The sequence below is a fragment of the Salmo trutta genome, chromosome 35 (genome assembly GCF_901001165.1).
Source record: "Salmo trutta chromosome 35, fSalTru1.1, whole genome shotgun sequence".
Lineage (NCBI taxonomy): Eukaryota > Metazoa > Chordata > Actinopteri > Salmoniformes > Salmonidae > Salmo > Salmo trutta.
This window is the reverse complement of record NC_042991.1, coordinates 5,611,299-5,633,124: the sequence shown is the minus strand read 5'-3', so window position 1 is coordinate 5,633,124 and position 21,826 is coordinate 5,611,299. Positions and strand designations below refer to the sequence as shown.

The window sequence follows — 21,826 nt, the reverse complement described above, 5'->3', positions numbered from 1 at the left end:
CCCACAAACCGCGGACCCAGCTTCCGACAGGGCAGGCGGAGGGGCAGGTTTCGGGTCGAGAGCCAGACCCAGTCCCCCGGTGCGAACACCGGGGCCTCACTGCGGTGACGGTCTGTGCCAACTTTCTGCCCAGGGCACGAATGCTGCCCACTTCCCCGGCCGGTCTTGGCAACAGGACCTCAGAAACATACCCACATCCTGGTTAACTCTCTCCACCCCGTTACTCTCGGGGTGGAAATCTGAGGTAAGGCTAACCGAGACCCCCAGACGTTCCATGAACGCCCTCCAGACCCTTGACGTGAACTGGGGACCTCGATCAGATACTATGTCCTCAGGCACCCCGTAGTGCCAGAAGATGTGTGTAAACGGGGCCTCAGCAGTCTGTAGGAAGGTAGGGAGACCGGGCAAAGGGCGGAGACGACAGGACTTTAAAAAATGATCCACAACGACCACGATCGTGGCGTTATCCTGTGAAGGACAAAGATCAGTCAGGAAATCTACTGACAGGTGCGACCACGGCCGTTATGGAATGGGTAAGGGTTGTAACTTACCTCTGGGCAGGTGCCTAGGAGCCTTGCACTGGGCACACACCGAGCACGAGGAAACATTAACCCTCACGTCCTTAGCTAAAGTGGGCCACCAGTACTTCCCACTAAGACAGCGCACCGTCAGACCAATACCAGGATGACCAGAGGAGGGTGACGTATGGGCCCAATAGATCAGCCGGTCGTGGACAGCAGACGGAACGTACAGACGCCCAGCTGGACATTGGAGGGGAGTGGGCTCTGTACGTAACGCCCGCTCGATGTCCTCGTCCAGCTCCCACACTACCCGTGCCACCAGGCAAGAGGCCGGGAGTATGGGAGTGTGATCCATGGGCCGCTCCTCTGTGTCATACATCCGGGACAGTGCGTCTGCCTTCGCGTTCTGGGATCCTGGTCTGTAGGATAGGGTGAAAACAAAACGGGTAAAAAACATGGCCCACCTTGCCTGGCGAGGATTCAGTCTCCTCGCCGCCCGGATGTACTCCAGATTGCGGTGGTCAGTCCAGATGAGAAAAGGGTGTTTAGCCTCCTCAAGCCAATGTCTCCACGCCTTCAAGGCCTTGACGACAGCCAACAACTCCCGGTCCCCCACGTCATAGTTTCGCTCCGCCGGGCTGAGCTTCTTTGAAAAGAAGGCACAGGGGCGGAGCTTTGGTGGCGTACCCGAGCTCTGAAAGAGCACGGCTCCTATCCCAGCCTCGGACGCGTCCACCTCCACTATGAACACCAAAGAGGGATCCGGATGAGCCAGCACGGGAGCCGAGGTAAACAGAGCCCTCAGCTGACCAAAAGCCCTGTCCGCCTCAGCTGACCACTGCAAACGCACCGGTCCCCCCTTCAGCAGTGAGGTAATGGGAGCCGTTACCTGACCAAAGCCCCGGATAAACTTCCGGTAGTAGTTGGCAAACCCTAGAAACTGCTGCACTTCCTTTACCGTGGTGGGAGTCGGCCAATTACGCACGGCTGAAATGTGGTCACTCTCCATCGCCACCCCTGAAGTGGAAATGCGGTACCCTAGGAAGGAGATGGACTGTTGGAAAAACAGACATTTCTCAGCCTTGACGTACAGGTCATGCTCCAACAGTCGACCAAGCACTCTGCGCACCAGGGACACATGCTCGGCGCGTGTAGTGGAGTATATCAGAATGTCGTCGATATACACCACTACACCCTGCCCGTGCAGGTCCCGGAAAATCTTGTCTACAAAGACCTGGAAGACAGATGGAGCATTCATCAACCCGTTCGGCATGACGAGGTACTCATAGTGCCCTGAGGTGGTACTAAATGCCGTCTTCCACTCGTCCCCCTCCCGGATACGCACCAGGTTGTAAACGCTCCTGAGATCCAATTTTGTGAAGAAGCGCGCCCCGTGCATTGACTCGATCGCACTGGCTATGAGAGGTAGTGGCTAACTGTACATCACAGTGATTTGGTTGATGCCTCGATAGTCAATACACGGGCGCAGACCTCCATCCTTCTTCACAAAAAAGAAACTCGAGGAGGCAGGTGAAGTGGAGGGCCGAATGTACTCCTGCCCCAGAGATTCGGAGATATATGTTTCCATAGCCGCCGTCTCCTCTTGTGACAGGGGATACACGTGACTCCTGGGAAGTGCTGCGTCTACCAGGAGATTTATCGCACAATTGAGTCAGGCGAGAGCCAAATCAGCATATTCAGAGAGGATGCGCACGGTGGAGACCTGGTCTGGACTTTCCACCGTAGTAGCACCTATGGAAACCCCTAAACACCTCCCCGAGCACTTTCGTGACCACCCCCATGACAGGCCAACCAGGGTAGGCCCAGCACCACGGGAATCGCAGAAGAATCAATAAGGAAGAGACTGATTCTCTCCTTGTGACCCTCCTGCGTCACCATGCCCAGTGGAGCAGTGGCCTCCCTAATTAGCCCTGACCCTAATGGTTGACTATCTAGGACGTGCACAGGGAAGGGCATATCCACAGGAACAATGGGGATCCCTAAACTATGGGCAAATGATCTGTCAATAAAAATGCGCCTGAATCTACGAACGCCTTATGCTGGGAATGCGGGGAAAAATCTGGAAAATTAATAAACAAAAACATGTGAGCAACAGGGGGCTCTGGGTGAGCCTGGTGCCAACTCACCTGGGGTGACACGAGAGTGCCCTGCCTGCTGCCTCGACTCCCAGAGGAACCTCCCCAGCACCGACCGGCAGTGTGCCCTCTGCGGCCACAGATGGTGCATGGACCGGCCCCTCCTCCGGTCGCCCTAATAGCAGCACCTCCCAGCTCCATGGGCGTAGGAGCGGTGGTGCTGGGGGATGGAATCAACAGACCCCGATCTGGACGTCCGTGGGTAGCCAGCAGGTTATCCAACCGGATGGACAGGTCCACCAGCTGGTCAAAGGTGAGAGTGGTGTCCCTGTAGGCCAACTCCCGACGGACGTCCTCGCATAAACTACAACGGTAGTGATCGATCAGGGCCCTGTTGTTCCATCCCGCGCCAGCGGCCAGGGTCCGAAAGTCCAAGGCGATCTCCTGTGCGCTCCTCGTCCCCTGCCTAAGGTGGACGAGACGTTCACCCGCCGCTCTACCCTCAGGCGGGTGGTCAAAAACCGCCCGGAAGCGGCGGGTGAAATCTTTGAATTGGTCCAACACCGCGTCTCCTTCCTCCCATGCGGCGTTGGCCCAATCCAGGGCTTTCCCTGAGAGACAGGAAACGAGGGCGGACACGCTCTCACGGCCCGAAGGAGCCGGGTGGACGGTTGCCAGGTAGAGCTCCAGCTGGAGTAGGAACCCCTGACATCCCGCAGCCGTCCCATCATACTCCCTCGGAAGAGCGAGCTGAATCCCATTGGGACCGGGTGAAGGAGGGGTGGGTAGTGGTGCCCTTGGTGGTGTTGGTGGAGGCGCTGGAGGAACTCCTCTTCTCTCCCAGCGATCCATAGTCTGCAGGACGCGATCCATGGCGGTGCTGAGATGTTGTAGTATGGCTGCATGCTGCTGGTCGTGCTCCTCGACCCCTAATAGGGGGGTGTCTGGTCCTGCTGACTTCATATGGTTTGGTGTGTGATTCTGTCAGGTTGGTGGGTGTAGCTGGTGTATAAAGTCAGGTGCAGGAGAGCAGAGATGAGTGAAACAACGCACTTTACTCGACAGCACAAAGTAAACAATTTACAAAGTGCAAAAAGAACGGTTGCCACAAAGCATGGGTGATAAACAGCACCCGATACAAACCAGACGGAACATACCGACCTGAACAAATAACAATCACACACAAAGACATGGGGGAAACAGAGGGTTAAATACATGACCAGTAATTGGGAAATGAAAACCAGGTGTGTGGGAAAACGAGACAAAACAAATGGAAAATGACAAATGGATCGGTGATGGCTAGAAGACCGGTGACGTCGACCGCCGAACACCACCCAAACAAGGAGAGGCATCACCTTCGGCCGAAGTCTTGACATAAAAAGTGTTGACAGGGGAGAGAACGCAATCGGACCACCATCTAATTGGCATCCACATAACTCTTACAGAATTTCCACGTGGGCGGGGATATTGGAAATTTAATCAAAGCCTACTGGATGACAATCTGTTCTTAACAAAGACAAAATAATTTATAACTGACTTTTCCTGCATAACACTGCAGATCCCCTTATTGTATGGGACAGCTTCAAATGTGCCTTCAGAGGCCATGCAATTCACTACTCATCTTTAAAACATAAACAATTTAGGTCAAAATAGATTAGACTAACAAAGGAAATGGAGGAACTACCATTACAAGAGGATGGCAATAAAAACTGTGCTATAGAGGCACAGAATAAGTTAGAGGAAAAACATAAAAATGCTACCAAAAATAATTTACAGAAATTGGTTACAAATGATTGAGTCATCCATGACTCACTGATTGATATCTTGAAATAAGAAGCAAAATAAGTTAAGCATATGTTCTCTTTTCAGTTTCCTCCATCTTCAGTGAATAATATTAACTGTAAGGACTTAATAATAGCGTAAAACTGTACAGAAGGATTTGAGTGAAGGCCAAATTGCAGAGGAAGAACTTATTGATGCTATTCAATCTTTTCAGTCTGGAAAAACTCCAGGGCTTGATGGCATACCAGTAGAGTTATACCAAATATTTTTTTGATGTACTAAACAATCGTCTATTAGGATGTTTTAACTACTCCTATACAAATGGTAGACTATCAGATACTCAGTAAGAAGATCTGATTTCACTATTACTGAAACAGGAACCCAGTGGCAAGTATAAAGATCCAGTCCACTTAAAAAACTGGAGGCCCCTTACACTTCAATGTTGTGATGCAAAATATCCTGTGAAAATGCATAGCACATAGAATTAAAAAGGTTTTACCAGATATTATTCATCCTGATGAGACAGGTTTTTCACATGGATGATACATTGGAGATAATATAAGACAATTACTTGAAACAATAGAACACTATGAAACATTAAAGAAAACAGGCGTGGTCTTCATAGCAGATTTTGAAAAGGCCTTTGATAAAGTACAACTAGAATGTATATATAAATGCCTGGACTATTTGAATTTTGGTGAATCTCTTATACAATGGGTTGAAGTTATGTATAGCAACCCCAGTAATGTTTACTCCTCAGAAAGTATTGACCGTCCAGAGGAGTTAAACAAGTTTGTACACTGTCTCCATATCTATTTGTTATGGCCATTGAAATGTTAGCTATTAAAATCAGATCCAACAATAACATCAAGGGGTTAGTAATCCAGGACTTAAAAATAAAAGTGTCAAGGTATGCCAATGTTTTCTCTTAAATCCTCAATCTGGATCCCTTCACAATCTCAATGGAGATCTAGATAATTACTCAAGCCTCTCTGGACTAAAACCATATTAAGTGTAGCATATAACATATTAGATCATTAAAATACACTTTTACATTTATATTACCCTGTAGTTTACCAATAAAATGGTCTGATGATGAAGTAGACATGCACTAAAGGCCAAAAGGTTTGGAACATCTACTCATTCAAGGGTTTTTCTTTATTTGTACTATTTTCTACATTGTAGAATGAAGACATCAAAACTATTAAATAACACATATGGAATCATGTAGTAACCAAAAAAAGTGTTAAACAAATCCACATTTATTTTATATTTGAGATTCTTCAAATAACCACCCTTTGCTTTGATGACAGCTTTGCACACTCTTGGCATTCTCTCAACCAGCTTCATGAGGTAGTTACCTGGAATGCATTTCAATTAACAGGTGTGCCTTGTTAAAAGTTAATTTGTGGAATTTATTTCCTTCTTAATGCGTTTGAGCCAATCAGTGTTGTAACAAGCTAGGGGTGGTATACAGAAAATAGCCCTATTTGGTAAAAGACCAAGTCCATATTATGGCAAGAACAGCTGAAATAAGCAAAGAGAAACAACATTTACATTTTAGTCATTTAGCAGACGCTCTTATCAAGAGCAACTTGCAGTAGAGTGCATACATTTTTACATACTGGCCCCCCGTGGGAATCGAACCCACAACCCTGGCGTTGCAAGTGCCATGCTCTACAAACTGAGCTACAGTGGGACGCTACATTTGGGAGGCGCATAGCGATGTGGTACAGAGCTCAATTTGGCCTCTGTGTCCCTCCATAAACTGCGAAATTGCATCACACCCTCAATACAGAGTCTATTACTACACTTTCAGATCAAGCATAAATTGGCTTTTACGGAAATGCCCAAGAACGGAAAGCCTACCGACACACGAAATGATATAACGAGTAACTATTGGTATTCGGAACATTTGCAAAATATCCCACAATAATCCTAAAAGTGTTTGCTGACTATTTGTTTTATTAGGATAACGGGATGTAAATGATTTGCAGCAGCATTTTGTCTGTAAGTCCATGCGAGGTGTTCTAGACAAAATAAAACTGTTGTTGCGGCCCTCACACACAGCTTGTCGAAGACGGCAATAGGCTGGCCCTGGAGTCCTGTATCTGGTCTCCTTGTCCTTCACCCCTCCCTCCCACTGTGGTGGGCTGAGTCAGCAGTCATGTTGTTGATGTTATTCAAGTGCAAAAAATTAGAACAATGGCGCATATAATAGTAGTCTATATAGGCAATTTACATTTGTCAATTTATGGTATGCAGTAAGTGAGAAATTGAACACGGCCTACTGATATAAAAATACTAGGCATAAACCATACAGGCCCACGTGCTATTGCTGTTCACAACCAGACACCATAATGTGACATAGAGAATGATAGAGATTTCATCTTTATATATGTTTAACACATATGACTGGGAAAAATACATTTGAACGGCACTCCAACTGGTATTAACTAGTGGGAAATGTTTCTATTATCTTTGAGCTCTGACTTCTCCCATATGGTGAGCTCTGACTTCACCTACTAACGAAATTACTTCCATTAACAGCATTTTCGGCAGTTACATGCAACTACAATTTTTAAAAAAAAAGCAATCTATTCATAATGATTTTCAACACTATAAGTGGTTTACAAGCCTGATAGCTATACTTTAAGTTTGTTGACACAACTTGTTGGCAATTAGCCAACGAGTTCAAAGCACGTGAATATATCCAACTGGTATTTACAAGTTCACAACTGGTAAATTCCCACCTCCCACTTGGAGCGCAAGAATGATAGACTAGTTTACCACCAGTCGGAGGGACGTTAAAATAGATTTTCCCCAGTCGTATGTGGTAAACAGAGAATGAAAGCGATATCTTTATATATGTTCCATTATGGTGTTTGTTAGCACACGGGCAGCGCCATTGAGTCCATCTCCATTTTGAAGTAGTTTTTTCTTCTACTACTTCCATGAGTTGGCAAATAAACTGAAAGGGTGCATATTGCCAACTAGAGTGTGTAGTTTTGAACAGGTATGAAGGCAAAGATGGCGATTTACTGACACCTACAGTTATGGAATGTTTGCTCAATGGTTTAATTCATTGGCTGATCCCTCCTGATGACCCAGATGGAATCATGTGATCCTTCCCCAATAGGAAGTCCCACCCAGTTGACTACTTTAAAATGGAGAGGACCTCAATGTCTATGCCAAAATAGGTTTTATCCATCTAGAGCCCTCTATCTAACTCTATGGCGGCAAATTCCCCCTTTGTTATGAACTCAGCAAAAGTTACACTTTTAGGCTATAATTGTTGCTAACAGTTTGGCTGGTTTATAATGTAACATTTTGCACTCTGAGCTTTTATATTTCTCAACAGTAGCCTGGATGGTCAATATTGACTTTTAAGAATCATTTTTAAAGTGTATAATTTATTTCACACATAGCCTACTGTAACATTGTATTAGGCTACATGTTTTACTTTCTGACTACAATGTAACAACTTGCACACTTTGACATAGGGGTTAACTGCCTTGTTCAGGGGCAGAACGACAGATGTTTACCTTGTCAGCTCGGGGATTCGATCTCACAACCTTTACGTTACTGGCCCAACACTCAAACCACTAGGTTACCTACCAGCCGCCCCATTAATTCTGTTGACAGACAAACAGACCGTCAGCAGACAGACAGACAGGTAGACATAAAACAGACAGACTATCATCAGACAGACAGACTGACATAAGACAGACAGACTCTCGTCAGACAGACATACAGAAACATATTATACAGCCAGACAGGTAGACCTAAGACAAACCGACTATCGTCATACAGCCAGACAGACCAAATATGAGACAGACAGGCAAACAGATGTCCAACAGACACACACACAGCAGTAATATAGGCTAAATATTTCTTTTTCCCCAATGAAGGTGTTCAAAACCGAGCTGCTGCGCGTTTTTTATCTCGCATTATCAGGTGGACTAAAGATTGAGTCGGTAGTCTTTCATGCCTTTGTGTGGCCGTTGCACCTTAGAAACAGCCCGCTAAACCTCTGGAGGGAGCCTGCAAAACACATACAAACCGAACCCAAGTGTGTGTGTGTGCCGCCATGGTGACTCTTACGTCACCCCGAGCACGGATGTGTGTGTGTGTGCCTCCGTGGAGTGAGCATTTAAATAGAATAGATATTCGAAAGGAGTGAGAGGTAGCCAAGAAGTGGAAGGAGTCACAACACTGTCCGATTCCTACACGATTCACAAAGGTAGAGTCAATTTGTGTATTTGTTGGTTGTTGCACAGACTTGTCCGAGGCCACGAATGGGGCTCGAGGTGGCAGATATCCACCGGATGGGACTCCCGCTTTCCCTCGCGCTGGCGTGGTAAATCACGCGCCATTGCGGGTTGATGTTGTGCTCGCGCCTTGGTCGACCTTGTGCACGGTCCGATGCTACGTTGCGTGGCTTCGGCGGCCTCCCATTTGTGAATTAATGTGCATACTCGAAGATTATTTCGAGGCGTTTTGTTTCGATGACGGCACGCAACAGTTGGAGTTTGCGCTGTAATAGTTGCTCTCCAAACAGCGCAACGCACACTAACGTTACGGTTGTGAAAGGTAGGCGTCGGTGAATGGGCAACTTTTTAATTTGCTGGCTAAATACATGGAGGCCTACAACGTGGCTTGGTGAGGACAGGACGAAGGGTGGTGTCAAACAACTTTTAAGGGCTACTCGACTGGCCTGTGTTTTTTTTTAAAAAGAAATAGTTAATTTAAAGCTCATGGAAAACAATGGTTTGTTTGATAAGTGAGAAGAAATATGATTTGGAATAACCATATTTAATTAACAAACATTAATGATACAACCTCCAGTATCCTACGCACATCTATACCTGAACGGACCATTTGCATTGTTTCTGAACTGAAATTGACAAGGACACTCCAGTAGGAAATGTAATTAATTGCATTTTAGCCAATAGCCTACATTTTGATTAATCAAAATGTGAATTTGAATTGTCCTTTTGGCTAGGTTACTAGCAGGGTTGGGTTTGTTACTTTCTAAATGTAATCCGTTGGTAGCTAGTTACCTATCCAAAACTGTAATCTGTAATTTTTGGATTACCCAATCTCAGTAATGTAATCTGATTACTTTCACATTGGAAAAAGGCATTAGAAGACAAAAAGGATCCATCAAATGCATTTGGTGTGTCGTCATAGTGGTCTTTGACATGTGGTCAGACTCTTTAAACGTGTGCCTTTTTTCAATGCTGAATTGAATGTCATTGAGAAAACAAAGGTGTCAGTGTATTGGCAAAATCCTTTCTGAATGTAAAAGTAATCCAAGAAGTAATCTAGTTTTTCAAAAGTATCTGTAATCTGATTACAATATTTTTGTTGGTAATGTAGCTGGTTCATTTTTTTGTAATCAGATTGCATGTAACAGGTTACTCCCCAACCCTGGTTACCAGTGCATACAATTATTAAACATTTAGCCTAATAATTTTGATATTGTTTTGTAACTATTTTGTAACGTTTTGTAGACTATTGTAGGCTTAGCCTGTAGGCTAGTAGATTAATTAATCAACTTAGATTCTCACCAGAGGGTCTTGCATTAATTGTGCAGGGGAGTGGCTAGTCTCGGGTTTAGGAGCTGACGGCGCAAGTTACCAAATGAAGAGAGCATAGTGAGCAAATTCTCCCGCTCCACTTGAAGGACACATTGCATGAATACAATGCCCTTGTTCAATCAAATTCCCAAACACTAGAAGCTGATACACAGCAGGAAATGGATGTAAAGTGTGGTGTAAGCCAAATTAGTCTAATCTTTTGGGATAGGCCTACAGTTTTTGGATAACCCTACACTTCTTCACTCTATAGCAGACAGTGGATATGACATGTCCATCACAAATATGAAAACAATGCATTTTTTAAATTCAATCTCATCATGTTCCAGCACATTATTTCTTACATACAATTTGGACAGCTAAATGTTATTTTTGATGCCATAATAATTAATGTAGACATCCTGACATGTTAGTTAGTTAGTTCTCTATTATCTGGTCACTGACATGAGCCATTATTCTAACATAACATATTTGGATTCTTCCAGGATGTCAACTGAAAATAACCATCGTTCAACTTGATGTGCTTTAAACAGAAATAAGAATATAATACAACATTTACTATGGAGGACCCTACTGTAATGGAGGAGTGGGTAGAGGACTTGGCTATTACCACATCAATTTCATCTGACAGCGTCACCAGTAAGCCAAGCCTGGCCAACAAGGATGGGGTGGAGGACCAATCTGTAACCATGACAGGCAAGGATGCGAGCTTAACCAGCGTAACCATGGCTTCATCCACCGATGCCATAACAAACACTGAAGTCAACCTAGCTATGGCATCATCCACACAGAGTGAAGCTAACTTAGGCATAGCTTTATCCACTGACGCCATTACAAACAAAGAAGCGAGTAGAACTATAGCCTTACCCATGTATAGTAAGGCAAACACTGATGCTAAGGCAGCCATCCCACCCATAGCATCAGCATCTCCATCAGCTGCCACCATGACAAACAGTGATGCCAAACTAGCCCTCCCCTCCCCATTTTCATCACCCGCTGCCAGTGGCCCAGCCCCCGGAGGCCTGCAGCCCGAGGAGGGAGGCCCCTCAGCGGTGAGGTCATGTGGCGGTGTGGGGGTCACTCTGGAGAACAGCAATGTCTGGAAGGAGTTCCATCGCTGTGGAACCGAGATGATCCTGACGAAGCAGGGCCGGCGCATGTTCCCCTACTGCCGCTACCACGTGACGGGTCTGGAACCAACACGCCGTTATGCTCTAGTCCTGTCAATCACCCCCATCGACACATACCGCCATCGCTGGAACCTGGAGTGGGAACCCAGTGGTCCTGGAGAACCACACACCCAGGCCTCAAGCAGAGTCTTCCCCCACCAGGACTCATCAGCCCTGGGGAAGGTCTGGATGGCCAGCCTGGTCTCCTTCTATAAACTCAAACTCACTAACCACTGCCTGGACCAGGAGGGGCTTGTGATGTTGCACTCCATGCACCGCTACAGGCCCAGTTTACACGTGATCCCCATCGCAGAGGGAGAAGACCTTGGCTTTGACCCTAAACTGCTCTACCTCCAGCTCTTCAGTCCGAAGGTCATGACCTTCACGTTCCCGCAGACAGAGTTCTATGCTGTGACGTCATACCAGAACACCATGATCACCCAGCTGAAGATAGACTATAATCCCTTTGCTAAGGGCTTCAGGGAGGACAGCGGCAGCCGGCGCCTCACCAAGCCCAGGCCAGAGCAGTCTCAGGCGGGGAAGGAAGATACCCGCTCCCCTGGTCTGAGCTCCGCTAGGCCCGATGGTCGTGAGGGGACTGAGCAGATTGTGACTGTGAGTGGCGTGGCTGATCTCAGGTTAGTGAAGCTTTTTGTTATCACGTTGTACTGTAATTCAGCTGTTCCATTTCAGTCGGTCAAGTCGGTACGACACAGCAATGGGGAGTTCGCGCACTAGTGCCCTCTACTGAAGAACATTAGAATCCCATCTGACAAGGCCAGTGATCACCATGCTTCACCAGGAAGCCTCGCCATCCACAGGTTATTCTTATGGCTGTTTATCCTCGGTAACTTGGTAACTGGTTGTAAGTAAGATGACTAGCACGAACGAGTCAACTAAGGCTTTTAAGCTGGGTTGGAATTCACAACCTTGCCCACAGTCATGAGGTTTCACCATGTCTTGGAATGATATTCATAAGTGTTGTCGTGTATGTCTCAGCTGGGTGCATGCTCTGGCTGCCCTGGATCGAACCAACTCGTGCGACCAAATCAAACTTTTTATTTGTCACATGCGCCGAATACAACAAGTGTAGACCTTCCCGTGAAATGCTTACTTACAAGCCCTTAACCAACAGAGCAGTTCAAGAAGAGTTAAGAACATATTTACCAAATAAACTAAAGTAAAAAGTTATAAAAAAGTAATACAATAAAATAACAATAACAAGGCTATATACAGGGGGTACCGGTTCCGAGTCAGTGTGCGGGGGTACAGGTTAGTTGAGGTAAATTGTACATGTAGGTAGGGGTGAAGTGACTATGCATAGATAATAAACAGAGAGTAGCAGCAGTGTACAAAACAAATGGGGGGGTGTCAATGTAAATAGTCCGGTGAGTGCTACGGGGCGATAATCATTTAGGCAGGTTACTTTCGCTTCCTTGGGCACAGGGACTATGGTGGTCTGCTTGAAACATGTAGATATTACAGACTCGGTCAGGGAGAGGTTGAAAATGTCAGTGAAGACGCTTGCCAGTTGGTCCGCGCATGCTTCGAGTACACGTCCTGCTAATCCATCTGGCTCCACGGTTTTGTGAATGTTGATCTGTTTAAAGGTCTTGCTCACATCGGCTACTGAGAGCATTATCACACAGTCATCCAGAACAGCTGGTGCTCTCGTGCATGCTTCAGTATTGCTTGCTTCGAAGTCAGCATAAAAGGCATTTAGCTTGTCTGGTAGGCTCGTGTCACTGGGCAGCTTGTGTCTGGGTTTCCCTTTGTAGTCCGTAATAGTTTTAGTGCTGCCACATCTGTCGAGCGTCAGAGCCGGTGTAGTAGGATTCAATCTTAATCCTGTATTGATGCTTTGCTTGATTGATGGTCTGAGGGCATAAGGGGAATTTTTACAAGTGTCCGGATTAGTGTCCCGCTCCTTGAAAGCGGCAGCTCTAGCATTTAGCTCGATGCGGATGTTTCCTGTAATCCATGGCTTCTGGTAGAGATATGTACGTACGGTTACTGTGGGGACGACGTTGTCGATGCACTTATTGATGAAGACGATGACTGAGGTGGTATACTCCCCGATGCCGTTGGGTGACCCCCGGAACATATTCCAGTCTATGCTAGCCCACAGACCACTGTCGCCGGCTGTGTACAAGCCCTCTCAAGAGAACACCCTTCCTTAGAAGGCTTAGTAGAATTGTAGTTGACTTTCCTCCCCTGGGTGCCTGTATCTCGGTGGAGTCTGAGTTGCAGGATACGAGTGTGGATCTGGGCTCTTGGTCGGATCACGTGGAGCCATCATCCCAGCATGGCGATATACACTGAGTATACCTAACATTAGGAACACCTTCGTAATATTTTTGCCCTCAGAACAGCCTGAATTCGCAGCATGGACTCTACAAGGTGTCAAACGTTCCACAGGGATATTGGCCCATGTTGACTCGATGCTTCCCACAGTTGTGTCAAGTTGGATGGATGTCCTTTGGGTGGTGGACCATTCTCACGGGAAACTGCTGAGCGTGAAAAACCTGTCAGCGTTGCAGTTCTTGACACAATCTGTTGTTACTGGCACCTACTATCATACCCCATTCAAAGACACTTAAATATTTTGGCTTTCCCATTCACCCTCTGAATGGCACACCTACACAATCCATGTGTCAATGGTTTCGAGGCTTAAAAATCCTTCTTTAACCTGTCTCCTCCCCTTCATCTACACTGATTGAAGTGAATTTAACAAGTGACATCAATAAGGGATCATAGCTTTCATCTGGTCAGTCTATGTCATGGAAAGAGCAGTTCTTAATGTTTTGTATAATCAGAGCGAGCTGATATCTTGGTCTCCTTCGGTGTTAGACAGGACTCACATTCGGGTGACGACATGGTGTCTCTGGACTGTTCCAGATTTCTTTCTGAGATCGAGATGGAGGGCTTGGCTTCGGGGCACCAGGACAATCCCTGGCTTCTAGTGCGCCGTTCATTGATCTATGCCGTCGAGCAGCTGCGCGCTTGTCAGTGGAGTGGGGGCGCAGCTTGACAAGGTGTACCTTCTCTTACGGCAGTGGTCACTATCTGGTCGATCGCGATTGACTGGTAGATTTCCAAGGCATTCCTAGCCATTAGCCAAACATTTCTGTAAAAAACTCAATGATAAAGGCTTGCGGTCCTATTATTATAAAGTCAAACGCTGTTGGCGGTAGGAGCACCCGATTTCAGCTACCCTGATTTCAGCTAACTGTTCCCATTTTCAACCATTTTGTGTGTCTGAAGGTACAAACTCTGCCTTCCCAGCGGGCCCAGAGAGCAGCAGCCCCTGCGCACCTAGCGAGATGAGAGAATTTTGCTGTGACAACAATACCCCCAAGTGGCACGGCCAACCCAGAGTGGACTGGGCTTCAGGCAAATGTCGGCACTTAAACACATTGTTTCTACACCAAGTTCCGCGGTCTTCACAGGTGTCAAGAGTGTTGTGTCCTCTACGTGAGCTTACAGTCAAGACACTCAGTTCTCGAAAGTGGTGGAAATCATAACCAAATTCTCCCAGTCCACCTTCAGATGGCACTTTACGGGAGACTCACTGTCTGTGTCGACCAATGACGCGCATGCGCAGTGTCGCCCTGGATTATGCAAACAGTGACGTTGGGGTAAAGGCTACAATTCGTTGTGCGTCCCCCCACGTTTTTACGACGTCATTACATCGACTGTTCCGGAGGCCTCAGCGCCCGTTTTGAGAGAGCAGATTTCTTCCCTTCTCCAGAACAAGGCAATATGAGTGGTTCCTATATCAGAGGCCCAGTATTGTTGGTACAGACGGTATTTCCTGGTTCCAAAACGGGACGGGACTTTGTATCCCATTTTTAGACCTGTGTGCCCTGAACAAGCACCTCAGGGTCTACAAATACAGAATGCTCACAAACAGCTGGTTGTTACAGTCAGTGCGCCAGGGCGATTGGTTCACCTCCATCGACCTGAAGAATGCGTCCGTTAATGTGGCCATATAGCCATATAGCCCCCTCACAGAAAGTTCCCGAGGTTCCATTTTGAGGCTGTAGCCTATGAGTTTCGGGCTTTCCATCTGGCCTTGCACTTTCACCAAAGTTGTGGAGGTGGGTTTGGCACGTATGTGGTATCTTGGGTTCAGGATATTGGACTACTTGGATGATTGGCTGGTGGTAGCAGAGTCGAGGGAGCAGGTGGTGTTACACACCCATGCGGGTTTCCCGTTGTTAGTCTCTGGGTTTCATAGTGAGTCAAGAGAAGAGCTGTTTCACTCCATTTCAGCGCATTCCGTTTCTGGGTCTCGAGTTCCACTCAGTCGAGAATCGTGCGTTCATGTCCCCGCAGAGGGAGGCTGGTTTCTGGATTTGCTTGGCCCAATTTCATTTTGGTCACACAGTGCGTTTTTGCCAGTGCCTGCGCCTTTTAGGGATAATGGCTTCTATGATAGCTGTGGTTCCCCTCTGGCTGTTGCTGATGCGGCCTTTCCAGCCGTGGGTGCACTGAAAACAAATGGTGCTTTGAATTGACTTAATTCAAATGTATACTTTGGTTCCACATGAATGAAACATGTTAGATAAACACCATTCTTTTCTTTTTCAGTTTACTTATTTTCGTTTTGTCCAGCAAATATAATTTGTTAAAGTAAAAATGCATTGTAATGGAATAGAATCAATCTAACATGATTTGGTAAAGCTAATTTTATTTGAGTTAAATGTGTAGCTTCAAATGGATTTGATCATGTTCCCTAAACCTGATCACTACTTAATAATTAACATTCTTTTATCGGTGATATTACTCATAATTATGTAGAACCTTGCCCATAATTTATATTATGGACAAGGTTCTACATAATTATTAATGTAAGCACAAGATGAAATGATGCCATTTTCTACCTTAGTGTTTGTATTCTCACAAATGAATAGAGAAATATGCTAAAGGTGTACATGCTAAAGATGTGTAACAAAGGAGCAAAATACCATTTGTATCAGTGACAAAGGCTAAAGGCATGTATTAAAAAAATGACTATTATTTTGGAATGACAAATGTCAATTTACTGACATTCAGTGTTCAATGAATTGCACAGGTCTAAATCACAGTAATGTAGGGTATGTATGTATGTATGTATGTATGTATGTATGTATGTATGTATGTGTATGTATGTATGTATGTATGTGTATAAAAAAGGAGTTATCCTAACAATGATTGGTCACACTCTCTAATGCATTTTGTTACAAAATGAGGCAGTTATTTTTCATAAGGAGTAACAGACAAAGAATGAGGTAGGTATGTGTACATATTGGTGCATGTTAATTATATTGACTAAAAGTCACTACAAAGTGAAACTGAACTTTTTCCATAAGCAGCAAAGAAAATTAAGGGCATCTACTCAAAACACTACAAAATCACGATAGCTCCATCTTTTAAACATGCTCATTCTGTTTTGAGTTTTTGTAAACAATCTAACAAGTTCAACATAAGTCAGACATACAGTGGGAAACACAACCTACAGTCTGAAACACACAACAAAACAGCTCACTGAAACAGCCTGTTTTTAAATGCAACAACTTTGTTAAGTTTTCCCCATTCAGTTCCATAAAAGCTTCTGAAAGACTTGTAGCGGAGCTCAGTTTTGTAACTGAGGTTCATGGCATACATGAGGCCGAACAGCATTGCAACAGCAAATTCTACGTTGCCCAGATTCTGCAGCACTTTGACGCCTTCAAGGATAATCCCAGTGTCCTCTGGTTCCTCACTCACATGGTCTTTGATAATGTAGATCCCCACAGTAGTGTCCTCAATGGCTGCCTTGGTGGACTCTTCATCCATGCCCAGAACAAGACACAAAGGCAAAACTGGTCAGTCATACAAAATTAATCATTCATCAGTGAAGTGTTTACAGTTAGGGACTCTAGATTGCAAAAAGTATAGCTCATGAAGCACAAGAGCATGATACAGACAGAAATAAATCAAGACTGGAGTCCTTTTAAGTGTCAACTAAATCAAGAACTGCTGGCAATATTTGAAACCCGCATTTTACAAGGCTCTGCTATCCAGGGGGCCCCCGCTCTCGGGAGTGGAGTCTGCACCCCTGGGTGGTCTCCCAGATATGGGAAAAGTTGGGCAGGGCCGATGTAGATCTTTTACACATTGTGAGAACGCACATTGTTGGCTGTTGTTTTCGATATGGGACCTGAGTGCTCCGTTAGGAACTGATGCTCTCGCGAACCAGTGGGGACCCTTCTTTATGCATTTTCCCCTGTGGACCTCCAGCGTGGGCTGAATCAGGGTGCGATGGGAGGGCTTGTCGTTGATCCTTGTGGCTTGTCGTTGGACCACCTTGGTTTGCAGAGATCATTCATTTCGGTCCAGTCTGATGGCATGTGGTTTGTTTACCTCTGAACGTTATTTCTACAATACAGTAGGCAAGGGCACCCTCCACAAGAAGGTTGTATGGTTACAAGTGGTGGGCATTTAAGCATTGTTGCCAAAATATAGGGATTGTTCCTTTTCAGAGCTCTCTGGTGGACAGTCTTGCTTTTTGAGCAAGGCTGTTCATTCTTCACCCTTAATTAAGGTGTATAAGGCAGCTATTTCAGCGTGTCATATGGGAATTGAGCTGTGCGTTTTTTTTAAAGGTGTGCACCGTCTCAGGCTGGAGGGTTTACACATGGTTAGTTTCAACGTCTCTGCATGTTGTCCATACTGTAGGGCTATCATCTTGGTCTTTGCCATGTAACAGAGTTCTATCAGTAGCCTTGTTTGTATTATCCCTATGTTAGCCTTCTGTCCTCCACACACACACATTCTTAGCCTATTTCCCCCATTTGGGGTTTGGATGTGTTGTGTGAGCCCTCTTTAAATCAATGTAGTGTGTGGATCCAAAAGTCCTCTCCTACAAGTCGCCCTTCTCGTGGCTTTGGTCTCGGCTAAACACATTGGACCTCTCTAAGGGTTATCCGTTCACACCTCCTGTATGAATTTCGCCCTTGGCGACTAAGGTGACGTTGCGTCCTAATGAGGCCTTCACCCCTAAGGTCATGACTAGGGTTGCACATTTTGGGGAATATTCATAGGTGGGAATTAACGGGAATATATTGGAATTAACGGGAATATATGTGAATTAACGGGAATATATGGGAATTAATGAGAATATATGCAAATGAATATTAATACCATTTTAAATGTAGATGTTTTTTTGCATTGGATATATTTACCATATCATATGGAGACAAACAAACCTTTTACCTTACCATAAGTAGACATAATTGCAAATGATGAAGACATAATTGCAAATGAATTGAACTTTAATTAAATTAGTTGACTATTCACATGGGATGATTTCACTGAACAACAAAAGAAAAGGACTATTGAATGATCCCCAATGATCCATCGCATCTCCCAAAAACGTTTTCAACATACATCTGTAAAATGATAGTCTAGAAACTAAAGCTTTGGTTGTCTTCCTCTCAGGCTTCCATGTCTTCTCCCTGGACCTCCGAGTGTCCACCTCTTGAACATCAGACTCTGAGGCCTCATCTTCACTGTCACTTTCCAACCTTGTTGAGGATGGCTCGAATTTGCCCAGATGGCCAGCAATATTTCAACCCTTGTATTGGTCAGCCTGTTGCGTGCTTTGGTGTGCGTGTTCCCAAACAAGGACCAGTTGCGCTCTGAGGCGACTGATGTTGGTGGGATTTGGAGGATGATGGAGGCAACAGGGGAAAGAGCCTCAGATCCACAAAGTCCCTTCCACCAGGTGGCTGATGAGATAAGTTGGCACGACTGCCATATTACATCTCCATCCCAAAGCGCTTGCTTGGAAGTGTACTTCGCTAGACTGCCAAGAACCTTGCCCTCATCCAAGCCAAGGTGGCGAGACACGGTAGTGATGACACCATAGGCCTTGTTGATCTCTGCACCAGACAGGATGCTCTTGCCAGCATACTTGGAGTCCAACATGTACGCTGCGGCGTGTACGGGCTTCAGGAAGAAGTCTTCACGCTTTTTGATGTATTTCAGAACTGCAGTTTCCTCTGCTTGGAGCAACAGTGAAGTGGGCAGGGCAGTACGTATTTCTCCTCTTACATCTGCAAGCAGAGTCTGAACATGTCTCCCTCAATCTGTGCAATGGCTACTGCTATAGGTTTCAGCCTGTTTACCACTCTCTCCCAAAATACATCATCCAGGAGGATCCTCTTGATGGGGCTGTCCATATCAGCAGACTGTGATATGGCCATTTCTTGGAGAGACTCCTTCCCCTCCAGGAGACTGTCAAACATGATGACAACACCACTCCAATTGGTGTTGCTGGGCAGCTTCAATGCAGTGCTCTTATTCTTCTCACTTTGATTGGTGAGGTAGATTGCTGCTATAACTTGATGACCCTTCACATATCTAACCATTTCCTTGGCTCTCTTGTAGAGGGTATCTATTGTTTTCAGTGCCATGATGTCCTTGAGGAGCAGATTTAATGCATGAGCAGCACAGCCAATGGGTGTGATGTGAGGGTAGGACTCCTCCACTTTAGCATTGTCTGTCACCAGTGTGAATACCTTAGACTACTATTTACTAGTTAACAAAAAATCATGTATGTCATATAAAATATCTTCAGCCCACCCAGTATTGTAATCAAAACTTACCAGAAAGCATGTAGTCCTTGACTCAGACAGTGTAGTAGTGTGGGTTCAGTAGCATCTCATTAGTGTGCAAGATCTTGAGAATCAGCTTTACAAGTAATGGAAGAGTGCACTGCACATGTGATGGAAGAATGCACTGTGCATGCAGAGGGTTGCAATTCTATTGAATTGGGGATAGTTTAACCAACATATACCACAAGACCTTGAAATGCCTTATGTGTATCCCACATAATGAATTTAAGCTAAATTAATTTAAACAAAATTCCCCAAAATGTACAGGAAAGTTTCTGCTGCTTTGCAACCCTTGTCATGACTATCCTACAGGTCTCTAGCTTACATTCCCTGTGTCTTTGAGCGGACCAGGGGTGTCCGTTTGTGTGACCAACTTTTTGTCTGGTTTGCTAATCTGGCTCGTGGTAGAGTGCTTTCCAAGCAGCGTCTTTCACACTGGATTGTGGAGGCAATTTCTCTGGCATATGACAGCAAAAGGCAGGAATTACCTAATGATGTATGTGCTCACTCCACCAGGGGTCTGGCTGCATCTTGGGCATTGTTTTAAAGGGTTGCCTGTAGGAGATTATGTGCTGTGTCGAGTTGGCGTCACTGCCCACAGTGTGCTTATGGCTAGGCCAGGAGAAGGTCATTAGGCAGCGAGCAGATTGCGCAGTACCTGGGACCGCAGGTTTTCATGTCAGGTTGGAACTCTGGGTGTTCTGCCATGGGCCATTTGATTTGGTGTCTGCTGGGGTTCGCTTGGGGTGTGATTTCATGTCCCCGTAGCTGTGTTGTACCGAGTTGACCGACTAAAAGGAAACAAAGTTATGTCTATAACTACGGTTCCCTGTTTGGCCCGCACTGCCCAGTTCTGGACTCGGTGAAGGAGCGGTACTGAATTTAAGAAATTCATCTGTGCATGGGGTTTATCACCTGTGGAAGGTGGGGCTTCCGGTGAGGCACTGTGTTCATTGGCCTTGTCAGATGGGATTCTAATGTTCTGTGTCCCCACAGCTGTGTTGTACCTCGTTTTCCTCCTTTAGGGAACAGTAGTTATAGTAATAACTGTACGTTTTCCTTGGTGTGTGTTCACTGAATGTTACTCATTTTGACATACATTTTTGATACACCGATGTAATTGTATTTATTTTTTCATATTTAGACCAAATCGCTCATTGTGTTGTAGCATGAAGAAAAATTATCTCTCTACTACTCACCCTGTGGAGGCTGAAGTCTCAGGGAAGCTGAGGAGAGTTGCCCCTGGTACAGCCCCTACAGCAGACTCCAATGCCAGCCAGACTGATGTGTCTGCCAGTGAGGAGGGGATAGATCTTGAGGGCATAGATCTTGACGATAGTGACGGTGACCACGTCTTCCACAGACGGTACCTCCAAGCCCAGCTAGCCCTGCCTTCAGGAGCCTCCAGGCCTGGGGAGAGGCAGGGGGCTGGGGAGAGGCAGGGGGCTGGGGAGGAGAGACAAGGTGGGGCTGGGACGGACCCCTTCATACAGGTCAGCCTGACTGCTAACCCTCATAATGCTACACAGTATGCTGTGTTACACACCAACAGCTGTTCAAAGCCTTCAGAACCTTCCACTGTAGAACCAATGAAGTCTGAGGTTCCGTCCTCAAAGAAGGCTACGTTTGTAGAACCCACCATGACCTCGCCCATTTTGGTTCCCGAACCTCAAGAGGGCAAGGCAGCCAGCTTAACCCCTAAAACATCCAAATTACAGAAGATCGCTCCCAAACCTTTCCCCCCTACCCCCTCACCTGCAACCCCCACCGCCTCACCCTTTGCCGTCCCAAAGCCATGGAAGAAGGGGTGGAAATCAGGGGGCAATCGTTGGGGCAATGCAGGAAGAGTCACTAAGGGGACTAATGTGGCGATAGCGGCTGTCACGTTAACAAGCAGCCCGGTAACTGTCGCTATGCAGCCGCAACTGGACGACGTGGAGGGTCTACTTTTTGTGTCCTTTACTTCCAAGGTAAAACACAACACTCGTGCTCTGAGAGTTATGGGGGGAAAAAAGA

General features: G+C 45.9%; 2 protein-coding genes across 3 annotated transcripts in view; both read left to right on the top strand.

The window, feature by feature from the left end:
* Positions 1–8,516: 8,516 nt before the first annotated feature.
* Positions 8,517–21,394, top strand: LOC115174391 (T-box protein VegT-B-like). Its single transcript, XM_029732907.1, has 4 exons — positions 8,517–8,642; positions 10,485–11,806; positions 20,979–21,274; positions 21,363–21,394. Exons 2-4 carry the CDS (start codon positions 10,560–10,562, stop codon positions 21,392–21,394), a joined length of 1,575 nt encoding a protein of 524 aa, XP_029588767.1. The 5' UTR covers positions 8,517–8,642; positions 10,485–10,559.
* Positions 21,287–21,826, top strand: part of LOC115174491 (MAX gene-associated protein-like) — a 29,017-nt gene continuing 28,477 nt past the window's right edge. For both annotated transcript variants that reach the window (XM_029733069.1, XM_029733068.1), the window contains exon 1: positions 21,287–21,780. In XM_029733069.1, the coding sequence (XP_029588929.1) occupies positions 21,400–21,780 (381 nt within the window). In that variant the 5' untranslated portion in view covers positions 21,287–21,399. The remainder of the gene's footprint in view (positions 21,781–21,826) is intronic.

Excerpts from the sequence above, each read along its gene's own strand:
- LOC115174391 (XM_029732907.1), top strand. The coding sequence starts at position 10,560 with ATGGAGGACCCTACTGTAATGGAGGAGTGGGTAGAGGACTTGGCTATT. Across the intron at positions 11,807-20,978 it reads AGTGGCGTGGCTGATCTCAG|CATGAAGAAAAATTATCTCT; the intron begins GTTAGTGAAGCT and ends ATTGTGTTGTAG. Across the intron at positions 21,275-21,362 it reads GGCTGGGGAGGAGAGACAAG|CTGTTCAAAGCCTTCAGAAC; the intron begins GTGGGGCTGGGA and ends ACACACCAACAG.